The sequence below is a fragment of the Mugil cephalus genome, chromosome 3, assembly GCF_022458985.1.
Source record: "Mugil cephalus isolate CIBA_MC_2020 chromosome 3, CIBA_Mcephalus_1.1, whole genome shotgun sequence".
NCBI classification, from domain to species: Eukaryota; Metazoa; Chordata; class Actinopteri; order Mugiliformes; family Mugilidae; genus Mugil; species Mugil cephalus.
In genome coordinates, this window is record NC_061772.1 from 26,112,485 (window position 1) to 26,140,477 (window position 27,993).

The window sequence follows — 27,993 nt, forward strand, 5'->3', positions numbered from 1 at the left end:
AAAACTAAGAAATCACGACTATTCACAACCTTTGCCATGAAGCTCAAAACTGAACTCAGGTGTAGTAAATTCAGTTGATTGGACAGGATTTGGAAAGGCATAACACCTTATCTATAAAAGGTCTCACTATTGACGGTGAATGCCAGAGCACAAACCAAGCATGAAGTCAAGGGAATTGTCTGTAGACCTGCGATGCAGGATTGTCTGGAGGCACAAAATCTGGGGAACGTTCCAGAAAGATTTCTGCTGCTTCAAACGTCCCAGTGAGCACAGTGGCCTCCATCATCAGAAGAAATGGAAGAAGTTTGGAACCATCAGGACTCTTCCTGGAGCTGGTTGAACGTCTAAACTGAGCGGGAGAGAAGGGAACGTAATCAGGGAGGTGACCAAGAACCTGACAGTGTCTATGTCAGAGCTCCAGCATTTCTCTGTGGAGAGAGCAGAACCTTCCATCAGTCAGGCCTGTATGGTAGCCACTCCTTCGTATCCCTCATGGAGTTTGCACCTGAAGGACTCTTAGACCATGAGAAACACAATTCTCTGGTCGGATGAGACAAACACTGAACTCTTTAGTGTGAATACCGGGCGTCATGTTTGGAGGAAACCAGGAACTGCTCATCACCAGGTCGATACCGTCCCTACAGTGAAGCAAGGGGTTGGCAGCATCATGCTGTGGGAATGTTTTTCAGTGAGGCTTAAACTCAACTTTATTGATCCCTTTGGGACGACTCCCTCAGGGAAATTTCCAGCAGCTACATACAAAATAGAGATAAGAGAAATATACTCTTAACAGATTAAATTACAAATAACAAATATTGCACAGTGGGTGGGTGACTACCACTACTCCTTCTCTTCTGTCCTCTGTGGCCTATCTCCTCCTCCCCACTGAGTGAGGAGTTGTAGAGCCTGATGGCATGAGGAACAAAGGTAGGAGGCTAGTCAGGATAGAGGGAAAGATGAATTCAGCAATGTACAGAAACATCCTGGATGAAAACTTGTCTTCAGACTGAGGCGCCAGTTAATCCAAGCTAAGATATCAAAAGAGTGGCTTCAGGACAAGTCTGTGAATGTCCTCGAGAGGCCCAGTCAGAGCCCAGACCTGAATCTGATTGAACATCTCTGGAGAGATCTGAAAATGGCTGCACACCGACGCTTCCCATCCAACCCATGAAGGAGCTTGAGAGGTGCTGCAAAGAGGAATCGGCAAAACTGCCCAAAGATGGGTGGGCTAAGCCTGTGGCATCATATTCAAAAAGACCTGAGGCTGTAATTTCTACCAAAGATGCATCAAGAGAGTACTGAGCAACGGCTGTGAATACTTATTTAACCTTCATTTAACCAGATACTGTAAAGCCCATTGAGATCGTAATCTGTTTTTCAAGGGTGACCTGGCCAAGAAGGCCGAAGCACACCTTCACAAGTTATGGATACATCACATCAAATAGAGCAGCAATTAAACATAAATAAAACACGATGGCAGAGACCATTAAAAACAGAGGCTCTGTATAACTAATGCTGTCCATCCTTTAGGAACGGTTTTTTATTTTTAATAAATTTGCAAAAATCTTTTTTTTTTCACTATGGGGTTCACCATTCTGGGGTTTTGTTTGCAGAAGTTTGAGGGAAAAAAATCATTTAATCAATTTTGGAATGAGGCTGTAACATAAAATGTGGAAAAAGTGAAGCACAGTGAATACATTACAGACATACACTGTATATTTAGACTTTTTTGATTTTATTCATCCACAAGGGAAATTGCCTGGTCACAGTAGCTGCACATAAAAAAACACTCTTGAGAGCCACAAGTAACAAAGATATAATAAAATAAGAAAAAAATCCAGTAAAATAGCATAAGCAAAAAATCAAAACACGAGTAAATACTCAGGAAGGATTAATAAGGTGCATTAATATGAATTAATTCTGGTATGGTGGGGGTGATGGATTGTCCATGATGGAGAGCAGTTTGTCCAGTGTCCTCTTGTCCCTCACTGAGTTATATGTCTCCAAATTATCACATGTCCAGCCTTCGGATCAATGTGTTGATCCTACTGACGTCTTTTCTGCTGGTGCTATTCCCCCAACAAACCACAGCAAAGACCAGGACACTCAGACAGACTGGTAGAAAGACTCTAGTAACTCACTGCACACACTGAAAGACCTGAACTTCCTGAGAAGGTAGAGTCTGCTCATGGTTTTATTGTCCACAGCATCACAGTTGTCCATATGGTCCAGATTGTTGTTCATGTAGGTACTTTTAGTGGTCCCCTACTTCCACCTCCAGGCCCTGAATGATGATGGGCTCTGCTCATGTCCTCTATGTCCTTAAGTCAATGACCAGCTCCTTGGTCTTGTCCACATTGAGGAGTAGGTGGTTTGCTTGGGACGACACCAAACAGTCTGTGATCATTGTCCTCTTGTCCATCTCTAATACGCTCAGCCACTGCAGAGTCATCAGAGAACATCTGCAGGTGGCAGGACCCAGCACCTCTTTTCTTTTAGTACCGTATACACGAACATAAAGACTTTAAGTTAGGTGAACAAACACAAAATGTAGCTCGAACGTAGCTTAATGTTACTCTGATCAAACAACCCTTGTTAAGTGCAATGATGCCGGTAACTCGTTACTCTAATCTGACTCTAATCTGAACACTTTTTTTAAATTTATTTATTTTTTAAAGTAATGAGTAATCTAACACGTTGTTATTTCCATCCCATTGATCAGATAAAAGTTACTTATCCAAGTACATGCAATGTTTTGCCGAAGGGAGATTACAAGTTAATAAAGTAACCTGTAATCTTATTTAGTTACTTTTCAAATCAAGTAATCAGTAATTATGTAATTAAGTCTATTCAGGTTCAATTTAAAGGGTATGTTCATTTGAATTAAAACCCTTAATTCACTGAACTCACCCTGGCATTTTATTTATACATCCATCTTCACTTTATGACGATAAAGTTCAATCTAATCTAACAAAAGCAAATATTTCTGGAAAGGGCAGAGAACATTTAATAAGAAATAATCTATAATGCAAGACAAATCCTTAGACATTTATTGAGAAAAAAATCCATAAAAGTCACATTTTTATTGAGAAAAAACAAGCTTAGGCTTATTTATAAATAATAATAATAATAATAATAATAATAAACTTAACCCATTGGATGTTGTAGCCTTTTAATTTCTACAAATGTGCGTTTTAAAATCTTTTTAGACCGGATAAAAACAACTTTACGCCTTAACATTAAAAAATAGGTGATTTTTAATGTTCATATATGTTAATATATATGTCAGTATCTTAATTTGAAGACATTTACCAGTCGATGTGGTCTCTTTTACGCATGAGCCCGCAGCCTATATATGGGCGGTCCGGTCCGGTCAGCTGACGCCTAAAATACTCCACACAATCTCCGTCCTCAGTACACGGGTTTGGTCACACGAATGAATTTCTGGCCAATTACGCACAATGTGGAAAATTTCATGCCAGCGCCGGAGGAAGACTTTCAACTTGGTGGAATTTCACTCGGGAACGTGTCCTGTGCGCGCACCTGGAGCCACCGGAGACATGCAGAGGGGAGCGATCTCACGCACTTTTGACTGTGTTTTATGATACTGAGCCGCCGTGTGCCCCGCGATTTGATTCCTGTGATGGGGAGAAGGACATGGAGCTGCGGTGCCGGGATCCTGCTGGCCGTCATTTGCTCATGTGGCGCCGTCACTCTGGAGTCCATCCACTGGAGCAGCTCCAATGCAAAGTTAGTCGATGAATCAATTTCTGATGAAGTAACTCTCTGTTGCTGCTTTGTTTGAGTTGTGTCACCAGGCTGATGAAGAGCTGCAGTTTTGGGTATTTATCTAAACGACGCTGAGTGGAGCTTAGTTTGGATTTGTGTAATTGACAGATAATTGGCGAGTGACAGGTTCGAGAAGGGATTAGATATAAGATACATGTTCACATTCTTCTCAGATGCCTGGATTAGCTGTTGTTTTATGACATGTCAAACTGAAGAAATCAACTAAATCAGCACTTATTTTATCTGCATTCATTTAATGCATTACATCCAAATATTATGTGCTTATTGATATTAGATTCAACTTTATTGTCATTGCACATGTTTAAGTGCAGGTCAGTGAAATGCATCCAAACAGAAGTGTAAAGTATGCACACGTGTTCAGATATACATGTGAATTTAAACTGAATTAAAACAGTCTACACAATGACCCCTGGCAGCAGGATATGTGCAGATATAACAGCAGGATTTTTACAGTATAAAACTATTTATAGGGGTTTATTTGGATTTATTTTTAACTCACCAAATCTCATTGCTTAATAATTTTCTGCTGACTGACGAATGACCTCATGTTGAAGTTAAAAAACTGAACATCTTCAGTTTTGGCCTGTTCTTCAAAGATGAAAAAAAAAAGCCATTTAAGATGTCATGAGGGGCATTTTCCACCATTTTATACTTCCTAATTATTGACTTATCATATAATCCTTAAAGATTTTGCAGAGTTTAAAGCCTCAAAATACATATTCTACTATAAAGCAAATATTAAACAGTTGTATTGTTTAACCACATTGTTTTTGAAGTAGAATTATTTCCTCTTTTTCCCTCCTGCCGCCCTCTCACACGCAGATTTACTCCCGGTCGTGGCCTCGTCCTGTATCCTCAGATAGGAGACAAGATGGACATCGTGTGTCCCCGGGCAGATGCTTCCTCTGGGGGACAGGAGGAGTTTTACAGGATCTTCCTGGTTTCTCGGGGTCAGCTGGAGAGCTGCGCCATCGACAAGACGGACACGGCTCTCCTGAACTGCGACAAGCCTTACCGGGACGTGAAGTTCACGTTCAAGTTTCAGGAGTTCAGCCCCAACCTCTGGGGGCTGGAGTTCCTCAAGGGGAGGGATTATTATATCACCTGTGAGTAAAAAATGAAGCCGCGTTGTCCCCGAGCGCCGCACGTGTTCGTGTGCGCGTCGCGGCTCGCGATGCACGAGAAACACGAAGCGGCTGCTCTCTTCCTACAGGTGGAGCGGCAATTGGCTCAGTGCTTGCAACGGTTTCCATATATCTCGTGGGTAAAGAGGACGCCTCATCACCCTCCTCGGCTCCCTCTCAGTTTGTCAGATTGTGTGAGAGTCAAATCAAAAAAAAAAAAAAAAAACGGGGCCTTGTTATTGGGCCGCTGTCGGTTAAACCAGCATCTTAGTGGCAAGCGATGCATGAGATACAGAGCAAGTCTGACCGTGTAGCCTCACCCGCTTCGCCACGCTCTGACAGCACACTTTGCCCTGGCAGGCCAGTGTGATTCCAGGGGCTTACATGCCCCAAATCACACAAGGCTTTTACAGCATCAGGCAGATTTGATGGGGGCTTTCATGGCAACGTAGCTTGTAGCCTGTGATGTGGTTATCTGACCTAAATGCTGCTAACAAGTCTTCGTGTGTGTGTGTGTGTGTGTGTGTCTGAGTGTGAGTGACAGGGGTGAACCAGAGTTCTTGGTGTGAGGTTTTGAATGCAAGTTTAGTTTCTGCTGTATTTATTTCTTGAAAGGGCTTAAATATTTATTATTTCGTTGGTTGATAGGTTCAGCAAGAATAGCTTCCAGTTCATGAGGAAAACCGAGCTAACGTGCAGCATAAATTAATAGTTTTATCATAACTCTCTCTTTATGTTGAAGTATTTTCTCTGCAGCCTTACTTGCATGTGTGTGATCATCCATATGCTGCGCGTAACATCTTTATTTGTGCTGTGTGTGCTTCTTTCTTTTTTTTTTTTTTTTTCTTGCATAAGTGATGCAAGATTTGGCAACAGGCTGAACCATCTGCTAAGAAATCCTAATGAAACCACGGATTGCTTCGATAGACACGTCTTAAGGTGATTACTTGAAAGTTTAAATATAATTGAACGCTCACTTCCCCCCTCCCTCCTATCTCTGTTTATCAGCCACATCTACAGGCACTCTGCAAGGTCTGGATAACACTAGCGGGGGGGCGTGCAGGACCAAATCCATGAAGCTGGTGCTGAGAGTCGGCCAGAGTAAGCGCTTGGTGTTTGTGCATGTGTGCGGCTGTAAGTGGCGAATGGCTACTGAAGTTTCATTGAGGTATGTTATTCGTGTGATGCAATGATTTTATCTTCTCCCCCCGATTTGCTAAGTGGTCAGATGATCTCCATCACGCACTCGCTCTCCTGAAGAGAGATTGCCGTCGTGAATTATCTGAAATCCCTAATTCAAACCAGCAGCAGCTTAGAGCCATCAGATTTATCTCGCATGCGATCGGGACAGTCGGTGTCTTTTTTTTCTGTATTAACATCAGAATAGCCAATAGTCCTTTTCCATCAAACGTCTATCACACACATTAAAAATTTAATAAAGCTGGCATCCACATCCTCCCCCTCCTTACTTTAAATGTCCTGAGGATCACACAGATGATTAGATTTCTATTCATCTTCTATCAGTGCACCATTATGTTTCATTTTATGAGCTTTATGATAAACGTATTTGTCTGTAACGCCACGTAATCAGGGAAATTAGACAGACGCCCTCTTTCTGCATGTTTCTCGAAAACCTTAAAGGCCAAATCTATGAAAGGCCCTGGATGTTTTTTTTTCTTCAGAAATGTGAAGTATTATTAACTTGAATTATTCATTAGTTTGAGTTAGAGATGAAATAAAATAAAATAAATCAGCATTTCGCATGTTTCTCAAATGATCAGAACTGAGAGAGAACACGGGCTGTTTTTTTTTTTTTTTTTTTTTTTTTTTTACCCCGCTGTGTTTACCAACACTGTTGGTGTAAACAAACAGTTAACAGCTAGGGAGAATATTAATAACTGGGATCTAGTTGTAATCTTGTTTTAATCCCGACATATATTAAAAATCCTGTCAATCAGTTTTCGGGAGTCGACGCAGCTATGTCGGATTTGGATTTACAGATTCTGCCTCTTAGACTCTCAACGTGCGGTTATTTTGTGCAGAGGAAATGTGGCGTGAGTACTTAAATATTCATGCGAATGGCGAATGAATAATAATGCACTGGAAGAAAAAAAAAAATACTAAAAAAATACCAGTATGAAGTAAGCTAATTACAGGAGGAATCCTCGTAAATGTGCACCGTCCTCATAAATTAATAAGTTAAACGGAAGGAAACATTTTACTTTAGTTTATTTTTCACTGACTCTTAAAACCATATTGTACATGCGAGTCTATTTTGATAGAATTCTTGGTTTTATTACTATTTAGTGCTCCATCTTTTTTTAAATGTTACATGTGAGAGACTTAAAAAAAATCTGAGACACATTCAAATTATTTACTGAAGTTAAAGTATCTTTAAACACAAGTAAAATCGTCTGCTAAGGCAGTGGTTTCCAACCTTTTCCAACTCAGGAAAAAATTTCTCAGCCCTCCTTCGACTCTAATAAATATGGAGGCCATATAATGTGTTCTCTTTTTTTTATATATATATTTAAGATTGAACATAGAGGACTGAACTGAATACAGGAGAAACATGTTGGAAGCTCCACAGTCACAGCATCTGTAACATGTTGCAACATCTTCACCATCACTGTTTTCAAGGAGCTGTCCATCAGCACCACACAGATATCACACATGACTAAACAAGGGGCTAATTAACAAATGATTCATAAATAACAGTATCCTTCTACATTCTCATATATAACAATCTGACGTCTAAAATCAGATGCAAACAAAATCCAAATATCAAAAGGAGCCCATTAAATCGATAGGCTTAGAAATAAACCCGACATAAAGATGATGTAAATTCTGCTCGTTTCGAGCCAAACTTCAATTTCAGCAAACATCAAAGAAACTAAGAGAGAAACTAAAATTAAAACATTGCACTCTTACTTGTGGCTTTTTCCCCTTTAAAATAAAAACTGCAGTGGATCATATTAGGATGTCATGGCGTTGGTGTTGGACTTTCAGAACACAACCAAAAAAAAAACCCAAATATGAAATGAAATGAATTGGCGGCCCACTTGCAATACTTTGGCGGCCCACCAGGGGGCTGCGGCCCACATGTTGGGAGTCACTGTGCTCAGGAAAGAGGTTTAAGCAACACAACTCCTCAAACTGACAACGCTCCTTTTGTTATATTATCACATGATGTCCATTGGTTTCCAAAATAAAAGCTGTTTTGAGGTAGTGACCTGCACACGTAGCCGACGTCGATGCAAGTCGTTTATAGTTGTACCTCACCAGTCTTACTCTGTAACAACTCCACCCAAACACTATTCAGTGTCTTTTTTAAATTTTTTTACCAGTCTTTAACAAACTTTTTGTTTCCTGCTTCACTCTCAACAATGGCAGCTGAAGCTTTCGCCAAACATTTTGCAGAACGCGACTCATTCCACTGCCTGTATCTCCTCAAACCTCCTCAGTGAATCTCACTCATGCTTTACTGATCCAAAACAATCAGTTTGAAAACTGCGGAGATGGAGAAGCAGAAACGCGCTGGACCAATCACAGGCTCTGCGTAGGCTGTAGCCTCTTTTTAACGCGTGAGTTTCCGCCTCTAACAGTTGACGGATCTTAAAAGGGAGAAGGAGTGGAAAGATATCATCCTCATATCTGTTTGAAGTTTTTTTTTTTTTTATTTTGTGTTGAATCCTTTTAATCATTTGAACAGTTAATTAGATTAAACATTACTTGGGGTATTTTAGCCTCTTTTTTTTTTGCTAGGATCAAATTTTCTTTAATGTAAAACTAAGCTACTGTGACAAAGTAATTTCCCTCGTGGAGCATTAAAGTCAATCACTAAACCACATTTTAGTTTCCGTTTTCAGACATTTGAAACATTACAACAGGCACCGAATACATGACGGTTTTTATAAACGGTCAAAAGGAAGAAAGCTTGGGAACCAGCGGCTTCATTTTTAATTATTTTTTATTTATTAGCAGCTTTAGAGAGTCATAAGTCATTACTATGTTTTTTTAAACATGTACTTAAACCAACTTTCTCCTCTGTCAGTTTGAATTAGTAAAAGGGTGTTAAACTTTTAATCTTAAATTAATCTCATTGAATTCATTAAAAGTCATTTTAAATCTCTGTACATGATCTGATTCACTTAGTTTCCCCCTAGTTTGACGTCATAAATAAAGCAGAATATTTCTGGTTTAAAAAAATTAAAAAAATTAAATCCAATAAAAGAATTAGTTACTTTCCACCAATGTTACAGAAAGTAACGTTTTTATTATTTAAAATCCAAAAGGAAGCGAATAATAAAATATTATTGATCTATTAAGAAGAGGTGGGATAAAATAAATGTATACTTCCTTTTATTTATTTTCATTTACTGTTATTTATGTTTCTTGTGTCCATCACTCTATGATTATTTATTTATTCATTTATTACATGTTCAAATTAACTAAACTAAACTCAGACTGCAGCTGATGTTCATTTCCCATAATTCCTCTTGGAAAAACCCCAGGGAAAAAACTGAAACCGGTGAATTCACTTAAACGCGTGTGGGAGGAGGAAGTGAACGCACTAGTGATAGTTTTTCCACTGAATAAAACAGTGAGAGTCCCGGTTGTGACTCAAACTGCAATAAAAATTACCCTTGTGGTGTGGCTTGGGTGAGAAGAATGGTTTCCCTGATTCTCCTCTGATGCATTTTAGCCTAAATGACTGAACGACTGTTGGTGCAGAAACAAACAGTCCGAAAAGAAAGACGCTCGACGTGGGGAAACGTTGCAGCAGAGGCATTTTGACGTGATATAACCCCACAGTGAGTCTGGGGACGTGGTGCTTACATCTTTGTGCGTTTCTGTTGCAGACTCTTCAGATCCGTCCTCAACGCTTCAGGAGTCCCCCACCAGATTCCCGCCCACGCGACCAAAGTCCAAGGCTAAGGACGCCTCGGCGAAGGAAAAGGACATAAAAAGTAAAGTTGGTATAAGGACAAACTAAAAAGCATTGCACACGTGTACCGCTGCTGGACATTTTCAAAGGCTCCGCAATCTGCTCAACCTTTACACTTTGTTACCAGTGTATTTACCAGTTTATTATAGATAGATAGATAGATAGATAGATAGATAGATAGATAGATAGATAGATAGATAGATAGATAGATATTGAGCAACAAGAGACTGACACAAACTCTGACATTATTTTAAGGCTTGAAACTGATAGAGAGATTAAGTAGGGAACTCCCCCACCTACCATATGTGTTCTATATTAAACTCGGCTGAGTGCTATTTATAAATATACGTTATTATTATCAAAATTGCATCATTTTGCATTCAGTATGAACTTATTCAAATAATACACAGGTTTATTTCAAACATTAGCAGGCAACAGTAGGGCGGCCGTGCAATGGCGTAAACATACCTGACATAAACATACCTAACGTTAGCGGCTGTACTTTTAGCTTTTCTTCTGCTAATGTTGCAGCATGCGTCTTAACCTGGAGACTGAATAGGCTCTCAGCCAGTTGCAGCCTCCTGATTGCCTCCACTTATACCCTTTAGTAAAATATGTTGGATTCGTGTTAATGCGTATGTAAAGAAATTTAAATTTGTGAAGGGAAAATAAGTGCCTTCATGGACCCCTAGTGGTCGCAGACCCCCTGTTGAAGACCTATGGCCTATATAAATGTATATAAATGTGTTCTGCTCCTTAAAGGGAAGGATTTGCCCCTTTATTCATCTGCAAACGCAATAAACTTAATAATAAATAAAACAAAAGACTGCAAATAGTAATCTACTCATGTTGGTGACTGACTGAATCAAGGAACTTTATTTTTCGACACTGCTGCTGCTTCCAATCTGCATCAGAACCTCCAGCGTCGTGTCAAAGGCGCCGGGCTGTTTACCAGTGTGACACTAAACATTAGAGAATCTCGTCCTGCGTCCAGCTTTGACTGCATGTTTTTAGCCTGTCCCAGGGCCTTCAGATCACCATGTCACATGCTTTTATCTCAGTTTCTCCTCTTTCCCCCATCCCTCCTTTCGTGCCTCGCGGCAGACGGGGACTCGGTCGACGAACAAACCGACACCGGCGGCGGTGACGACGGCGGCCCAGAGCCGGGCATGTTGGTTTGGATCGCGTGCGGCTGCGTGATCTTCCTCCTGGCCATCGCCGTCGTGCTGGCCGTGATGTGGAGGTACCACCGGCGCCGCCTCGTCCCAGACGGCCAGCGGTCCGCCTCCATGTCCCTCAACACGTTGCCTGTGCCGAAGCGGGACAGCATCAGCAGCGACAACAACGGCTCGGACCGCAGCGACGTCGTCTTTCCTCTGCGGGCCTCCGACACCATGATCTGTCGACACTACGAGCGCGTGAGCAGCGACTACGGGCCTCCTGTTTACATCGTTCAGGAGATACCACCTCAGAGTCCCACCAACATCTACTACAAAGTCTAATGGCGGCTGCTCCGATTGGCGCTATTTTTGCTGCTGTGGTGGTGACCCTGAATTTTTTCAGTCAAGGAATGTGGGGAGCTCATGTGAAGAGCTGCGTTGTCCCGTCCATGCACTCTAACCGGACAAATGCCAGTCCTGTTCTTCTTCGCACTGCTCCAGGAAACCGTTTGTCGTCTTGATTCAGTGAGGAGAGGAATGTGGCCCATCATGACCATTGACTGTATATACTTATGGACAAACCCATCGTGACGTCGCCCATTGGATTCTGAACCTCAGAAATGAAGCCCAAAGTAGGTTGAGCCCACGGTTGCCATGTTGGATGAGCTTTACTCCGCCCACACCTGGAAACTCCAAATATGGACATGGGGGTCGTGCCCAGCTCTCCACTACCTGTTAGCTCAGGCTACCTACCACCTGGCATTGAAAGCGGGAATAATTACGCAGAAGTTTAAACCTTAATAAAAAACAAACGAATGAGTTACAAAAAGTAGTTTTTGTACCAGGCTGTGAACATGTTTAATAATGCTGTAAAGTCTGGCTTTTTAACATGGGGCTCTATGGGGATTTGCTCCCTTTTGGAACCAGCCTCAAGTGGCCACTCGATGAACTGCAGTTTTTTTGCACTTCCACGTGGGCTTCGTAGCTCAGACCTGGAAGTTGCCGCCTGATAATGACAGACATTAGTAGTTTATTTATTTATTTATTTATTGGTGAGATATGTGTGGAAGCGTGAGTAGTTTTGCACTGTCGCCACATGTGGCAGCTTCAGATGTACAGTAAATGTGTAGTTTTTATTTAATTTATTGACAAATCGTGGGTGAAAAAAAAGACTGGCATTGCACTTAAATACACTACGTTTACAAGCACTTATGTACACCGATCAGCCGTAACATTAAAACCACTGACAGGAGAAGTAAATAACATTTGAACAATCTTCTGACAATTAATTTTTCTGCTGGGAAACTTCTGGACCTGGCATTCATTCATGCACAACCCACCTCATAACAGTGACACTCCTTGATGGCAGCAGCCTGACACAGACACACACATAAAACACTTTAGGAATAATAATAAAAAACATGAAGAACACCATGAGGTGTTGACCTGGCCTCCAAATTCACTAGATCCCAAACTGATCAAGTATCTGTGGGATGATCCACAGAGGCCCCTCCCCTCAAAGGCCCCCACTAACAACATCCTGTTACCAGACACCACAGGGCACCTTCAGAAGGCCCATGTCTATTCTCAGAGGAAACTGTTTTGGAGGCACAAGGAGAGACCTACACATTATTAGGAAGGTGGTCATAATGTTGTGCCTGATCGGTGTATAACGGTTTCAGAACTGAATTGTGTGAAGTTTGTTTGAAATGCTGTGAAGTGAAAAATCTTGATTTTTGTGGCGTTTATTCAAGTAAAAATGACTCAAAGGGATCCGCTCAGTCTCTGTGATTCAGATGTAAATAACGGCGTTTCAAAAAAAAACGATGACACGTTGTAAAACTGTGTCAGTTTTAAAACGTTTTCCTTCTGCTTCTGTAACATGAGAGAAGTGAGAGACACACGGACGGAAAATGCAGAGAAATGAAAGTTTGAATCAGAACAGATGCAGATAAATCACAGTTCACGCCCTCTGTGTTATTTATGGAGACGAAATCACTAAGCAGCGCAGGCCATGATGTCTGCGAGTATGCGCACACTTATTGTTGCAGACATATTGTTATGGTCTGATTATAATATAATTTATTTATATGTTTTGTTTTGCATATCGTCAGTGACTGTTTTCAGTCCATCTTCATAGTATTTTCAAATATATTTTCTTCAAAATCTACAAGTCCACATATGTGGATTCATACTTGATGCTACGGATCATGTTAAAATAATTAGTTCAAGAGAATCCTCTGAATATTTTTTGAGGTGTTGGAGGCAGGATGTCTCCTCCTGTCACTGTTAATAGTGCTCCAGGGAAAACTATTGTCATGCAGTCAACAGCTTTGTGAGTTTGAAACCATCTCCTATTAGGTTGAATGAATAAAACCAAATAACCACAGCTGGATGAGATTTCTGGGAACATGAAGATAATATTTTTTCAAATAGCAGAGTTTATAGTAATATTAATAATATCCAATTTTCACTGATTCTCTCACAGCTGGAAAAAAAAAAAAAGAAGCTCCAGTGTCGTTTCCTGAAATATGGCAAATTTGCACCTCTGAGCAAACAAAACAAAACACACTTTTTGCTTAAGAACATTTAATTGTCCCAGAGTCTCTCCTGTGGCGCAGTTTCTAGGCATCCGTGGGCGAACGTGTTTCATGCTCCTTCAGCCACATCATGCCGCACATTTTCAACCTGTCAGCTTCCGTGAGCTCCCTCTCCACCAGGGGAGCAAGACTGGAGGATCTCCGGGACATGTGCTCCGTGCGTCAAACGGGGGGAAACTTCTCGCGTATTAAGAAATGTTGTCTTTTAATGCAAAATTAAACGGCTTTGCTTGACAAAATCTGCAGGATTAGGCTGCAATTCTCCACGATGTGTGCACAAACTTTAACGAAGAGCTGCAGACGACGGGCGTGGACGTATTTTCCTGCAGCTAAATGCAATTTCTGCTGTGCATTTCAAACACTGGCGATGGAATTGATAGAAAAATATGTCAAAGCTTCATATTGAAAGCTACTTTCTTTAACTGGCCTAATAGACTCAACATGTTATCGCTTTAATAAGCCACGCTGCATCTTATTCACACATTTCTGCGTGGTGCAGAAACAATATAACACAAATTAGCTTCTGACTCCGAAACGTTGCAGAGCACGCTCGCCCGTCTCCGCGCGGGTCCTCCCACCCCCCCCCTCCCTCGCTCGAAGTGATCCTTGCTCTTGCGAGATGTTTTTGTCCTGCGTGAGGCTCCGCAGCTGAATGGGCCGCGGTCGGGTGAGGTGAGTTCAGTTGACCCCGGGGTCACGCCGAGACAATGGCGGCCGGGCCTCTATAGGAAGAACAAAACAGAGACACCCGGGCTCATGGCCCCCGCTGAGGGGAGGGGCTTAGATATGGTAGGCCATCTTAGGAAAAAAAGGGGGCAGAAGTGGTGCTGCATCAGGAGGGGAAGTTTTGGATCTCAAATTCAGGCTTGAATAGGACAAGTGTGGCGTTTTAAAGTGTCCGTTATAGCAGCTCTGCAGCAGCTTTATCGTGCAAAACCGACCGAATGGTTTCCTGTGTGTGTGTTAGCGTTCGAGCATTTTTCCCTCCACATCTGCATCCCAAAATAATTTAAAATATCACATTAAGAGTTGTCATGCTGACATGCTTTTGAACGTGATTCCTGCTCTGCTGCACAAACCTCTGGCTATCGTTTTCTGCAGAGAGCACCGGGCTCGGAGTGGAGGGGGAGGTCTAATAAGGAGAGCCGTAAGCTTTTATCTGACCCCATGGGACGATGTGAGGTCTACAACCTCCCTGTGTCCACCCACCCCCCACCTCACTTCCATATGCAGAGGAACTACTCTCTTTGTGTGGGGGGTTGGGGGGTCATGACTGAGCGCTAACACTCCCACAGTGTGCTCAGAGAAGTGGAGGAGGACAGCTATGTGTATACATATATATATATATGTGTGTGTGTGTAGATATATTTATATGAAGTCGAGAAAAAGCTTGAAACCACCTGAGCAGAGGACTTTCGAAACACTGGCAAGCGTCACAGGAAACACGCGAGGAAATGTTAAACCCTCGATAAGCTCCGGTGCATGTTTGCTTCCAACTTTTTTTTCTAGACGACAGAAACTGCCAAGGAAGTGTTCAGTGCTTCCTCTTACAGTGTTACTATAGTACAGTATCTAGTTTTATAGTTCCCTCTGCTGGCCAGCTCCTATACTGTATCACGCTCTTAATGTTTGCAACAATTTAAATGATTTAACGTATTTCAATAGATCGTTAAAAAAAACGGAGGAAAGCATGTTTTTTTTTTTGTTGTTGTTTTTTTTCCAAACCATAAAGCACATCTGTCACTCAAGAGTGAGATGCAAATTAGCAATGAGCTGTTGCAGTTCTAGTACTTGGCCCTGAAATGTATAATAACCCTTCATAATACATTTTCTCAAATCTCCTGTTTTATTTTTAGCACCCGAGCGTTTCGGTGCAATTGGAGAAAAAGTGGAATCGAATTTTGGGATCCCTCGTTCCTTTGTTATTAAATTTCATTGCATTGGAGGTTGGTGGGTGAAAAGGACTTCTTCTATGGTTTTATTTGACTGTGTGCTTTACATGTTTCTCCTGTGAACAAGGAAATCACTGACTGTTGGTCGTTTTTAACCTGTTCTTAAAGCCACAAGGAGAAATCGTACCTCTAGTTTTCAGCGGCGCAAGAACGAACTAAACCTGTTTTTCTCTCGACAGACACAGAACATTTAAAAATACAATAAAAACAACGGTTTATTTCACTTTTATGTGAAGATGTTTCGTTGGCTGAAACACCCGAAATGTGGAAGGAGATTTTTGTATTTGTCTTTTATAAAAACTTGCTTTTTTTTTTTTAAATTAATTTATTATTATTGGAAGAAGAATTCAATGCAATGCAAGTAATGTGAAGTAAAAAATACTCAAAATACCTCAAAACTGTTTGGTGCCTGAGTGCTTTTATTACATTATTCTCCTCCATTCGTAGCCTTATTCCTTTTCCAGCTGAAAATGGGTCAAAAATATTTAGGTGTGGCCTTCCAGTTACACGCTGCATTAATCCTTAACTAAAAGGAGATGGACTAAATCATATTACCAGGTAAAATAATCCACAAGAATGTGTCTAATGCAGGAACACATTTTATAACAAATTAAAAAAACTAAAAGAAATCAGCATTTATGAGCATTTGTTCAATAAAGGCCACACGGATGTCGCACCACAAATCATTACAATTTCTCCAAATGCAGAAAAGTTGTTAAAAAGCGTTTTAACGATTACAAACAAATATGCAACTAAAGTGGTCAGAAGTTTGAGTCTTAACTAGATGCAGGAAAACAATGTGGAGTCTGACATCCTGTCTGTCTGTGGGCCCTGAATTTGTTGCAGTGCTCTTCAGATGTGGTTCGATGCTCATTGGTGTGAAGTCTCTAAAACATCCAGCTGTTTTGTTTTAAATCCGAGAAGAAAGCCAAGAGTGAGCATATTGTGAACAGTAAAAATGTACGAGCTCATAAAATCACAGGAGCCTGTCCTAATCCTGAAGATTTTATGAACGTCAACGACTTAAATGTGCCATAATTTATAACTCTGTCCAAACTATCTGAAGTTTTAACTGTTATGGTTATTGTAAGAAAAGGAACAGTTGGCCACAGTTTACCTTGAACAGTTTCTAACACAAATAAACAGATTCATTTAAAGAAACACCTAAAACATCTATAATTTGTCACCACAGTTCTTATCTGTTTAATTAGTTTGCCTTTCCAAAAGTTAGTTTAATTATTCTAGCATAATTACATGTTTTGCGTTACATATATATATATTTACATGTTATTTATCTTAAGTTGAACTTATTTTTGCAAAACAGTTTATACAATTTCCATGTAAGCTTTGTTTAAGAGTAAAGTTGACTAATAGAAAGAGAACCAACTTTTTTTATTAGTTAAATAAACAGTAATTTGGATGCTTTAATCTGTTTTGACTAAACTAAATAAATACATTTATTTATTAAAAATAGTTTCAGGACATTTAAAGACAAAAATATTTTTAAAACAAATGTTTTACTGTCACTGTAACAAAAGGCAACTTTTAACTTCATCCCCTTGCACCTAAACCATGTCTATGATAATAATGTAATTAATGTAATGTAATGCAATTAATAAATGTTTCTTTACTGTATTTATTTGCTTTATTTGGCCTGCATATAAGTAAATCCACAATATTAGAATAAATTGTCTTTGTGATTAAAACATTTCAACAAAACATGTTTAATTTTAAAACGATATATAAATAAAAGCTGTTTTCTTTTTTTATTTATTCACTTTTAAATCTAAGAGGTATAGGTCGACGTGTATTAAAATTACGTACTTTAAGCTAATTTCCAAGTAGCAACAGGTTAATTTATATATAAATATATATTTATTAGGTAATTAGTTCCTATCTGCGCTATTATATATATATTTAAAAAAAAAATCAAATGAATATAACGCCCATGGTGTAAGATTTTATACACAGCCTATATGTGGAAATGCATAAACTTAAGGTGCCATAAGGTGCGTAATAAGCTGCTCTCCGTTATGCGTGCGAATGATTTCTGTATTAATGGGGTGGTGAAAAACAGCAAGCGTGTTTCCCTGTCCTTCCTCTGGAGAGGTGGAGGCTGTTTGCTTGGAGATGTGGGTCGGAAGTACCGTAGTTTATGTATGCTAATATGGGAGTTGGGGGTTGTAGCTAGATATTTACGTTCAGTGGGAGCCGCCCTTCATTCACCCACATGGTTACCAACTGGTCGCCTTCGCGCCACTTTCCCAACCCCGCAATCATCTTTTTACGCAGCGTATCTGGGCCACAAACGCACCCATGGTCGGCTCGGGTGTCACTTCACGTCTCGTTTTAGTCCGCCGCTAGAAAAGTTTGCGGGATAGTTGCGTATTTATTCGCCTCTTTTTGTCGGCGAGAGACTACACGGCAGCCCGAGCAAGTGAGCGAAGATGGTGGATTTCGGCTGGTGAGTGTCTACCGAGCGCATGTTTATCGGCAAGGAAGTCGTTTTTTTTTTTTTTTTTTTTTTTTTCAATGTGTGTGTGTTTTTTTTGTGTGTGAGGGGGTTATTATTTAATGTTTTGTTTCACGCGTGTATTGCATCTTTTTTTTTTTTTTTTACTTGGCTTTCATTATCGCACCGCAACCAAACGTTAACGCAGGGGGAAGATATGTTGGCGATGAAAACAGTGAGTGCACCGTGAGGCGCATGGCAGCCCCCTCGGCTCCACCATTGAGGGAATGAGGGAGATTTGAAAAAGCTGGAGCTCGCTCCGCTCCGCTTCTTTTTTTTTTATGTATATATATATATATATATATTAGCAACTAGTTGGGAAAAATATTCCACCCTCTCGGCAACGACTTGGGGAGCAAACGCGGCGCTCGTATATTTGAAAAGTTAGTTTGTTTGTCAATTTGCTGCTCGGTCTCGAGTGCAGTGGTGTGTGAGTTAAAGTGCCCCCCAGAACAAAGCAGCAGCACATGGGGCAGCTACAGGCCGCGCGGTTTAGCCTACATAGCTTAGCCGCATAAACATAAAAGTTCCTTATCAGAGACCTAACGTAACATTCATGGGTCGAGTTTCTTTACTGAGGTTTGGACGGGGCGAGAAACCAAGCGCCACATATGTAGTTGGTGTATATGTATATATTTAAATATATTTTTTCAAAACGTGGGGGCTCGTTTGTTGTTGGCTAATGGCTAATCAGTGTCGTCAAACTCTGGATTTATTAGCTTGTAAATGACATTTAAAAACGAGTTGGGAGGTTCTAGTAGAACCAGCCTCGACTGTCCGTGTACATTTCAGAGTTGTAGCTGGGTGGGGGGGATATATTTGCCATGTTTTCGTGAAGCTAACTACAACAGTAGCTAAGCTACTTAGCTGCTAGCCACTGCTGCTCCTACACGGACGCTAGCCTTGTTTTCTAGTGCGCCGTGATTTCCACCCTCATCCCCCTTTTACGAACAAACAACACGCAAACTCTTATATTTTACCGTGCGACGTGACATTTAAGTTTAGCCTGTTTGGGTTTTTAAAAGTCGTTTATGTGCTAAGGTTGGCGCACTTCGAGGCGCCATGTTAAAACAAGGTGGGGGAGGGGTGAACAACACTGCTCTGTGCGCATGCGCCCCACGCGTCGCAGGGGCCGCAGGTTGTGCTGCTCATTCATGTTTTCACTGACCTCGTGTTGCTTCAATAAACCACAACACGTCGACTGCGATCTGTACATTTATAATCAATCAACCGATGCTAGTCAAGCGCGCTAATGGCGGGGAAATCCTGACACCGTCCGTGTTTTAGATTTATACACGAATCACACGTGCGCACGTATCAGCCTGTATGGGTAACTTGTTGCAGTGCTGAATTATCATTATCACCATCTAACTGCATTTGTGCACTCTCTCTCTTTTTTTTTTTTTTCTTTCTCCCCTTAAATTTCAGATCCACCATCCACAAGGTCCAAGACCCTCAAGCCAAGTTTCGCCACGGAGCAGCGGGACCATCTCTCCTGCTGTGATCTGTCTGTGTATTGTCAAAGTGCTTACAGTGCAGGTAGTACTATGCAATACCTACTGCAGTGGAGGCACTTACAGCAATATCCAGACACTGGTGTGGCGTGCCCGCTTTTAATGTAACATGTCGTTTTTTGAAGTACTGTCTTTGTGCTAAGGTGCATCTAGTGCAGATAGTGAAATAGACTAGCACCTACTGCCCTAAGTGCTCCTTCTGGCATAAGGGGCTGTGATATGCGCCACCAGACAATATTTTTTTTTTTATCTCTAATTGGGCTCTTAATATCTCGCAGTTCTCTGCTAGTTTTGCATAGTTGCACTACAAGAATAGATGAGTTGTGCAAATCTATGCAAAACTGATGGTGGCCTGCTTGCTCTCCACCTGTTAGATTTTTATTTTGTTTTTGGGGGTGTCGTATCAAATATAATCTGATATAATACACCAGTAATGTTTTTTTTTTTTTTAAATAAACCAGGAGTGTTTGACAGCTCGCACCCGGAGATCTCAGTTTCAGCAGTACTAAAGTGCTTATAGTGCAGGTAGTGTGTTTTCCCTATCTACTGCAATGTAAGCACTTGAAGTATTTCTAACTGCATCTTTCTAAACCCAGATGTGTATTTATAAAAAAAAAAAAAAAAAAAAAAAAGCAACATGGACAGACCTGTTAATCATTGCCTGGTCAGTTTTGCTGGTTTGCATTCAGCTTTAACAGATGTTTGCTGTGCAAATCCATGCAAAACTGACTATGCTGATGAACTGTTTCCTACAGAGTGGGCTTGGGGTTTATTTTTTTTTTTCCCTCGGAGTGTGTGGTGGGTTTCTGCACATGGCTTCACTGTCTGGAGATGTCCCTTCCCGTGCAGGTGGGGATTTGTAGCAATGCTGTGTACCTGGAGGGTATTGCACTTGTCCCGGCCTGTATAGGAACGAGGAGACGGAGCTGACCTGGACTTTTACCCTCATTAATAAAAACTACTGCATTCGACTGTGAAATGTTTTCTCTCTTTGACAATCGATGTAATGCATCTGTTTTATGCTGGTTAATTGTAATGTTGCTTGAAACTTATTAAACACTTTTTAAAGACATATTTCATCCTGTCTTCTTTATCGTGTCAGTGTCTAATTAATAGTGTGATAATACAACCTCAAAATAAACCAAATATAGGCTTGAATTATTGGCATTACTTAAATTACATTTCTCATACACTGCCCGAACCCAGCAAACAATATGTGGTCATTGAGTTTTCTTTTACTGTTATATAAATTGAGTTATTATAAATAAATGTTATAATTTATTGTTTTACAAAGGGGAACAATAAATTGTGTGGCTACATATTTTGTAAGTTTTATGACCGATCCACCCCAGAAATATTAAAATGGACGGCAATGGGTGTTTAATGTGCATAGAGTATTTTTAGCTAAACGTTTAAGCTCAATAAATTTGACTTGTATCATTTGGGATTTGTTGAAGGCACAGGAAATGTATTTTCACATTCACAATCCCCATAAATCGTAGACATGATGCCGTTGTAAATTATTTTAAATTATACAGTGAAAAGAAAAAGCTAAATTGCTCATATTATTTTACTCATCAAAGTCATTACACACAAAATTATACAATATGAATAGCAAAACTAATTTCTGTGTCACGTTTTTTTTAAGCACATAAACTAAACGTGTCACAAATCACCCTTTTACGATAAATCACGGCTCGGTGTTGGAGAGGCGCGTCCGCTAGATGGCGCTGTCGGGCTGCGCGTCGCATGCAGCCTCCTGGCGCAGGTAACGCTGCGGTACCGCCTCTCCTGTCGGTCCAACCAACTTGGACAACATGCCGCTCTCACACAAGACAAGTCACACCGCAGCAACTTTCTGACCGAGTCTGGATTTAAAGGTTTTTTACCCGGAGCGTCACCCCACAACAACAACACACACACACACACACACACAAACTCCACACCAGGGTCCACGCTGAATCCTGACTCGTGAGATGCGAACTCACCTGATACCTGGTGTCTAGGGGGGTTTTGGAGAAGCGTGACTTTTTAAATATTCTTCTTTTTTAGTTATTATTTTTTTTCTTGGAGCACTTACTCTGGATTTTATTAAGATGAACGTCCAGTGGACCTGCTGCCTTTATCTCCTGGTTTGTTGCGTCGGATCTGGACTCGGGATCCCAAACAAATGCGACGAAGTGAGCAAAGTTTTCCAACTCAAGCAAATTGGACCGGTACAGCTGCTGCCTTCAAGTCCCAGATCAGGTATGTTAAGAGTTTTTTGCTCCAAGGCTGAGCTCAAAACCAGACAATAACGCAGATTTATTCGCTCACATCTTCATATATTTCTTTTTTTTTTTTTTTTCCACGCACCAGACACCGACTGAGAGAAACGCAACGCCTTCCTATTAAGATCTGTAACTGCTTTGTAGATTTTAACCTGTAATTTATTTTCCTTTTTAATTAAGCTTCTCTTTGCAGTTATGAAAAAACAAAAAAACAAAAAATAAAAACGCACGCAGTTTATTCACACGTCAGGTGTTTGTCTGCACAATAACAATAGGATGTAACAATAACTACTGGAGGATGATCATTGCATCTTTTTTGTTTTGTGCAGAATAAAACTCAAAAGTCAGTTCTTAAAAGTCATATCTGCTCTTAATTAATGCTCAAAATTGAGTCTTGGTGCTCTCAGCTCAGGTGCTTCATGCTGAGCAATAGTTTATAGTCAAAAACGTGTTTGCTATGAAAAAAATAAATAAAAAAACTTGTGTTGTTTTAACCCTGAAACTAAAGCTGCTGAGATTACTCACTGGTCCTGGTGAAAAAGTGACTCAACACTCCCCCTCCCACCCTCTCTCCCTCCCTCCCTCCTTCCTTTTGGGTGTTTACAGCAGATAAGTGGCTTTCTGGGATAAACAGGAATTATTCTGAGTAAAGTTAGGTAAACTAGGCCTCACTTAACTTTCTGAACGCCACCCACGATAATCTGTGTAAGAGTTTCGGGAGGAGGAGGAGGGGGGGTGGATTTCGGGGTGTGGAAATTTAATGCGAGGCTGTCATAGACTGGGTAAATCTCAGTGTTGACTACCATCCTGCCACAAACTGCTCCCTGTAAACTCCAATTTCCTTGCTGCTGCTGCTGCTGCTGCTGCTGCGAGGATTCAATTGAGAGAAAACCCTCAAATACCTCCTAAACCTCTAAATAACCCTTGTAATGCCACGGCCACCGCTCCTGCCCCGTAAACGAGCCCGTGTTGATTTAAGCCCCCGTGCTGTTTCACTGCAAGATTGCAAACTGGAAAGTACTTTACTCTGAGATGAATTCTGCCTCCTTTTTAGCGACGATAAGATCCTGATGCAGAAGATGCTGCTGTGAAAAACAAAAAAAAAAAAACTACCGCTGACCTTTCTGGCAGCCTCTCATGCCTAAAAACGTTTTCCAAGTCCAAATTCATCTTGATAATGAGAAGATGTAAATTGACATAGATTAATGCTCCTGATATTACATCACTAAGTAAATGGGAGATAACAAGAGCTTTGGTTTGGACTTTAAATGTGATTTGAGGAGTTTATCTATAATTAAGTCTAAGTTTGTGGAAAGAGAGAGAGAGAAACGTCCCCCAGACATTCCAGGAATCTGAGAGAAGGTAGAGCTGTTTCCACGTTTTGATAAGAAGAGCCTTCGGTCCAGTCCAGGCCAGAACGCAGCGAGTCAGAGGTCCACCGCCTCGGCCAAAAACCGCAGCGTTGGAAGTGGAGATAGTTCTGTGAAGCATCTGGGTTAAAGAAGCAAGACCTCGGGGCGCTTTCATGTTGTCTGTCTTATCTGGGAGACTTTGAATTCCTCCACGTGTGCCATCACCTGCTCCGCTCCCTCCACCTCCTCCTCCTCCTCCTCCTCCTCCTCCTCCTCCTCCTCTTTGCTCTCGCAGGCAGCTGATAGCGTCTCTGGCAGCGGCTCCCCCCTCGCCCTGCCTAGGCACGTCGGGGAGGCCGAGGCTTTTTTTGGGACGCTTCTAAAGATGTTTGGATTGTCCCGTGCTTGTGCAAGATTGCTTACATTTGCAGGTAGTGGAAGAATCTGAAAGACATCAGTCGGGAGAGTCGATAAGGCTTTGAATCAGATCTCTCTCCCGCTCCACTAAAGGGTTCTTCTTATGTGCTGTAAAAAAAAAATAAGAAAAAATAAAAAAACCACGAGCGTTGTTTGTCTTCCTCAGCTGTCTGCGACTTTGAAGTAATTCACGTTTTTCAGAATCAGCTGCTGATGTTTCACGTGGATATGACACATTTCCTAATCATTTTAAACAGCAGGCATCAAATATCATCATGTGTTATTTTTTTTTTATACGTCTCTAGGATGCTCGTAGCCGGGCCCATCTCTCGGTTCCAGTGTATTTTTTTTGTCCTCAGCTTAACAAACCATCATCAGACTTCATTCTTGCTTAACCTTTAACACGTTTATGATCATGAGCACGTTAGCATTTAGCTAACGGCATGACTGAGCTGCCGATGTTCTCCTGCCGACGAAGTGAGCCGAGGCTGGGAGTGACTTTTAGAGACCAGACACTTATTCATAGCTGCGGGCAGTCTGGGCTGTCAAAATCCACCTGATTTGACACCCTGTCTGCGGAATGAGTAAATGAAAGTGGAGCGCCCTAAAGACAGCTCGCAAATCCCTAACCCAGTTTACGCCTTTCATGTCTTCGCAGTAAATATGAGTCACAGAGGTAAGCGTTTGTACAGGAATAATAAATAAATAAATAAATAAAAAAACAAGAGATTACCAAACATTTCACAAGTTTCATGATCATAAGTGTTTCCTGATCCTAAATGACTCTACCGTATGTTTGCAAGATGCACCAAATTAATAACATGGATCATTTTTTACTCAACTTATAATGATAATATGTGAGAGACCCAAACTGGGGCTGCACAACAAACTCGTTTCAGACTTATAATTTAATGTCACTCTCCTCTGCTGATTGTAATTACTTTACACTGATTACACTGATTCTTAATATTATGTAGGTCTCACTTTTGTCTCTAAGACAGTTGTTACTCCTCAGAGAATGGACATGGACCTTCTGAGGGTGTCCTGTGGGGTCTGGGGACAGGATATTGAGCGGAGGGGCCTTTGTAGATTATCCCATCAGTTTGGGATCTAGTGACTTTGGAAGCCAGGTCAACACCTTGTGCTGTTCTTCATGTTTTGTTTTTGTAGTTGTTCCTAAAGTGTTTGTGTGTCTGCATCCTGCTAAGGATGGCTGCTGCTAATAACAAGCGTCATTGCTGTGGGGTGGGGCAGCTCGGTCTGGTCTAGGTGGGTGGCACATGTCTAAGTAACATCCACATGAATGTCAGGCCAAGAGTTTTCTAGCAGAAATTTAATTTTCACAAGATGATTAATGTTGCCACTGTTGTGTCTGATCGGTGTGTGTTTCCCTATAATCCTTGTGCAATATTTACATGTTTCACTATCCAGTACTTGGGCAACAACTTCAACACTGTACTAGTGGCATTTATTTTACTTTTGTGTTTTATTCTATTTGTACTTTTACTCCGTTTCCTTGCAGCTGTCACTTCATGGGAGCATTGAAGTACCTATGAAGTTTTCAGATTCTGCTGAAATCCCACAAAGTAACCGCAAAACATGTAACTCTTGTCTTCCTGGCCGCCACCCGTGACGTCAACATTCGATCTTTATCTCCCTCAGGTTCAGACCTTCAGGTTTGCACGACCAAGAACCTGACATGCTGCACCAAGAAGATGGAGGAGAAGTACCAGGTGGCGGCCCGGAGAGACGTCCAGAACCTCCTGCAGGCGTCCAGCTCCAGCCTCAAGCTGCTCATATCGCGCAACGTGGCCGCGTTTCAAGGTACCGGGCCGACTGCTCCGTGCGTGTTTACGCGTCGCCGCTGTTGATAGACGCGTGCCCGAGCGCAGATGCCATCGTGAAATCCGTGTGTTTGTGCGTATTCCCGAGCCGGAGTATACTTTGAGGGTTTGTGTGGGTGCTGTAAAAACAGTGGATGAGTTGGTGTGTGTGTTTGTGTGTGTGTGTGGAGCCACTTCAGAGCAAACAGAGCCGGGTCTGTCCCCCTTCCACATCTCCCAGCTCCATCTGATCTTCAGATTAGATAGTCTCGCTGTTCCTGGTAGAGGCCGCCTGCGAGGGTGACGTCTGTCAGGGACAAGGACCTGGGGCTTCTACTTATGAACTCACTTCTCTGTCCTGCTAAACTGTGTCCCGCTAATGAAATCAAACCCTCATCCGACCCTCATGTTTGCGCATGATCTCATCGCGGAGTGGACATCCATCCCTTCGCTTTTCTATTGTTTTCCATTCCTCACCATCCATTCACTCAGCGGCGACTTACAGGTAGCGACTTGCCTCCTTCTCCCTCTTTCCCTGTGCTCTCTTGCTCAGTGTGGGATGTTTCCTCCGCTCTATCTGTCAGATGGCGACTGGAACGGGTGGGCAACAAACACAGAGCTTATGACTTCAATGTACAGCCTTAGACATGTCATTAAACCAATTCACTTTAACGACGTCTCCCAGTTTAAAGACACACTCTTATCCTCCCCCCTAAACTCAAATGATTTATAGGAGAGTCTCGCGTGATCACAGTGTTTTTTAGGCTGCGGTCTGCGGGGGCAATGCCCCGTCTTCCCCGGTCGGGCATTTCGTGCGTCTGTTCAGGCTCTGGAGCTGCGATAAGATACTTGGTGCAGCATCTTTTGGTTTCGCTGTTTAAAGTAGGACAGCTATTTTCACTTAACTGAATAAACTTATCAAGGATTAGTTAAAGGAGAGTGATTTGTTGTGACCTTTGTTTAATGCACATTTGGAAGTCTAGTTTGAGGCCAGCGGGAAGGTTAATCTGGGATCAAACTAAAAGTGAACCACAGTGTCCAGGATCACTGTTAGGGAGGACAGAAAGAAGAGCCACGTGCAGCAGCGCTGTACGTTAACCTTTGATTACATACATTTAATTTGACAGGAGGAAAAATCCGTCATCCGTCTTAAGCGCTGAACGTTACCGACTCGCAATTCAGCAAGTCAAGCGAGGAGCTGCTCGAAGATATATACACAAAATGAGCAGCACTCACATGGTTTCGTCTGTGGAATGGCCCCCCCCCGCCCCGCCCCACCCCACCCCACCCCACCCTGCCAAACCAAACAGAGTTCCCCGTCAACACCGGCTTCCATCAGTCAACAAACACTGGCGGCTGCTTCCAACATCCAGCCTGCATAACACAAGTGGCAACAGACGTTCAGTAATTTAGGAGCATATTAGAGTCACAGCTGCACTGGAACCGCTCCGAATATTAGATGTATTAAATCATTATGGCGTGTTAAGCTGTTTTTGTGACGCTTTTTTAGAAAAAAAAATCCTTTTAATTCGGACCAAACCAGGGCTGCAGCAAACAACTGCATTTTGTGTTATTTGTGTTTGTATTCTCTTCATTTATTCAGTCAGTTTCTTTGGCGTCTGAATCTCCGCAGTCATCAAGGAGTGTCACTGCTATGGGTCTAGTTGTACAGTTTCCCAGTACAACAGAGTGGTTTTAATGTTGTGGCTGATCGGTGAATGTTCAGTTCAACCATATGCATTAAATGTATAAGTTTTCTGCATGATTTCTTTTTTCCCCGCTGACTTCATTTGGTGACTTGTTGGTGCACTAGCGCCACCATCTGTCTATCAGGTGAATGTTTGAAATGATCAAATATATGACGTTCAGACAGATCACATCTTCTCCTGTTATTGTTTTGATCGTTTAGAGCATTGGTTTTCAACATGGAGTCAGCGACCCCCTAGGGGGTCCGTGGAGGTACTGCAGTGGGGTCGCAAAATCTTTGGTTGATTAGACATTTTTTATATATATATTTTTTTTCTTTAATTTCCAAATTTAAATTTCTTTAAACACACATTAACATGAATCCAACATATTTCAGTAAAGCGATAAATGGAGGCAGAAGACGTTATCTTTCAGTCGGTGATACAGGAGCTGTCTCAACAGCGCACTGTTTTAAACAGAGCACTGCTATAAACCTGTCAATCTAAGCCTCCTGTACACAGTCGGCCCCGCCCCTATCACTGCTCAGCCAATCACGAGGCTGCATACAGTATCCACGCCGCAATGTTAGCCAAAGAGGAGCTAACGGTGCAGCTTGCTCCCATCAGCCAACTATTGAGCTTTGTCACTTCAACAAAAAATAGAACCTGCGTATTGTTTGAATAGCTTAATTTTGAATGCAGAATGATGATAATAATGCATGTTTATAAATACCACTAGGCCGAGTTTGATATAGAACACATATAGGAGGTAGGGGGTCCCTACTTGGTCCTTGGTCTGAAAAACGTTAAAGACCCCTGGTTTACA

General features: G+C 41.6%; 2 protein-coding genes and 1 long non-coding RNA gene across 3 annotated transcripts in view; all 3 read left to right on the forward strand.

The window, feature by feature from the left end:
• The first annotated feature begins 3,416 nt into the window (after positions 1–3,416).
• Positions 3,417–12,449, forward strand: LOC125005511 (ephrin-B2a-like). Its single transcript, XM_047580890.1, has 5 exons — positions 3,417–3,750; positions 4,633–4,916; positions 5,943–6,035; positions 9,797–9,904; positions 10,987–12,449. Exons 1-5 carry the CDS (start codon positions 3,602–3,604, stop codon positions 11,382–11,384), a joined length of 1,032 nt encoding a protein of 343 aa, XP_047436846.1. The 5' UTR covers positions 3,417–3,601; the 3' UTR covers positions 11,385–12,449.
• Positions 12,450–17,545: 5,096 nt separating this feature from the next.
• Positions 17,546–20,692, forward strand: LOC125005581. The gene is made up of 2 exons (XR_007112458.1): positions 17,546–18,058; positions 19,535–20,692. It is a non-coding gene; the product is annotated as an uncharacterized LOC125005581 (long non-coding RNA).
• A 661-nt stretch (positions 20,693–21,353) lies between these two features.
• The window catches only part of gpc5a (glypican 5a), a 134,178-nt gene continuing 127,538 nt past the window's right edge, over positions 21,354–27,993 (forward strand). The window contains exons 1-2 of the mRNA XM_047580685.1: positions 21,354–21,867; positions 25,322–25,483. Coding sequence (XP_047436641.1) covers positions 21,717–21,867; positions 25,322–25,483 — 313 coding nt within the window. The 5' untranslated portion in view covers positions 21,354–21,716. The remainder of the gene's footprint in view (positions 21,868–25,321; positions 25,484–27,993) is intronic.

Coding starts and splice junctions, on each gene's coding strand:
- LOC125005511 (XM_047580890.1), top strand. CDS start 3,602: ATGATACTGAGCCGCCGTGTGCCCCGCGATTTGATTCCTGTGATGGGG. Junction 4,917..5,942: donor GAGGGATTATTATATCACCT/GTGAGTAAAAAA, acceptor TCTGTTTATCAG/CCACATCTACAGGCACTCTG. Junction 6,036..9,796: donor GGTGCTGAGAGTCGGCCAGA/GTAAGCGCTTGG, acceptor TTTCTGTTGCAG/ACTCTTCAGATCCGTCCTCA.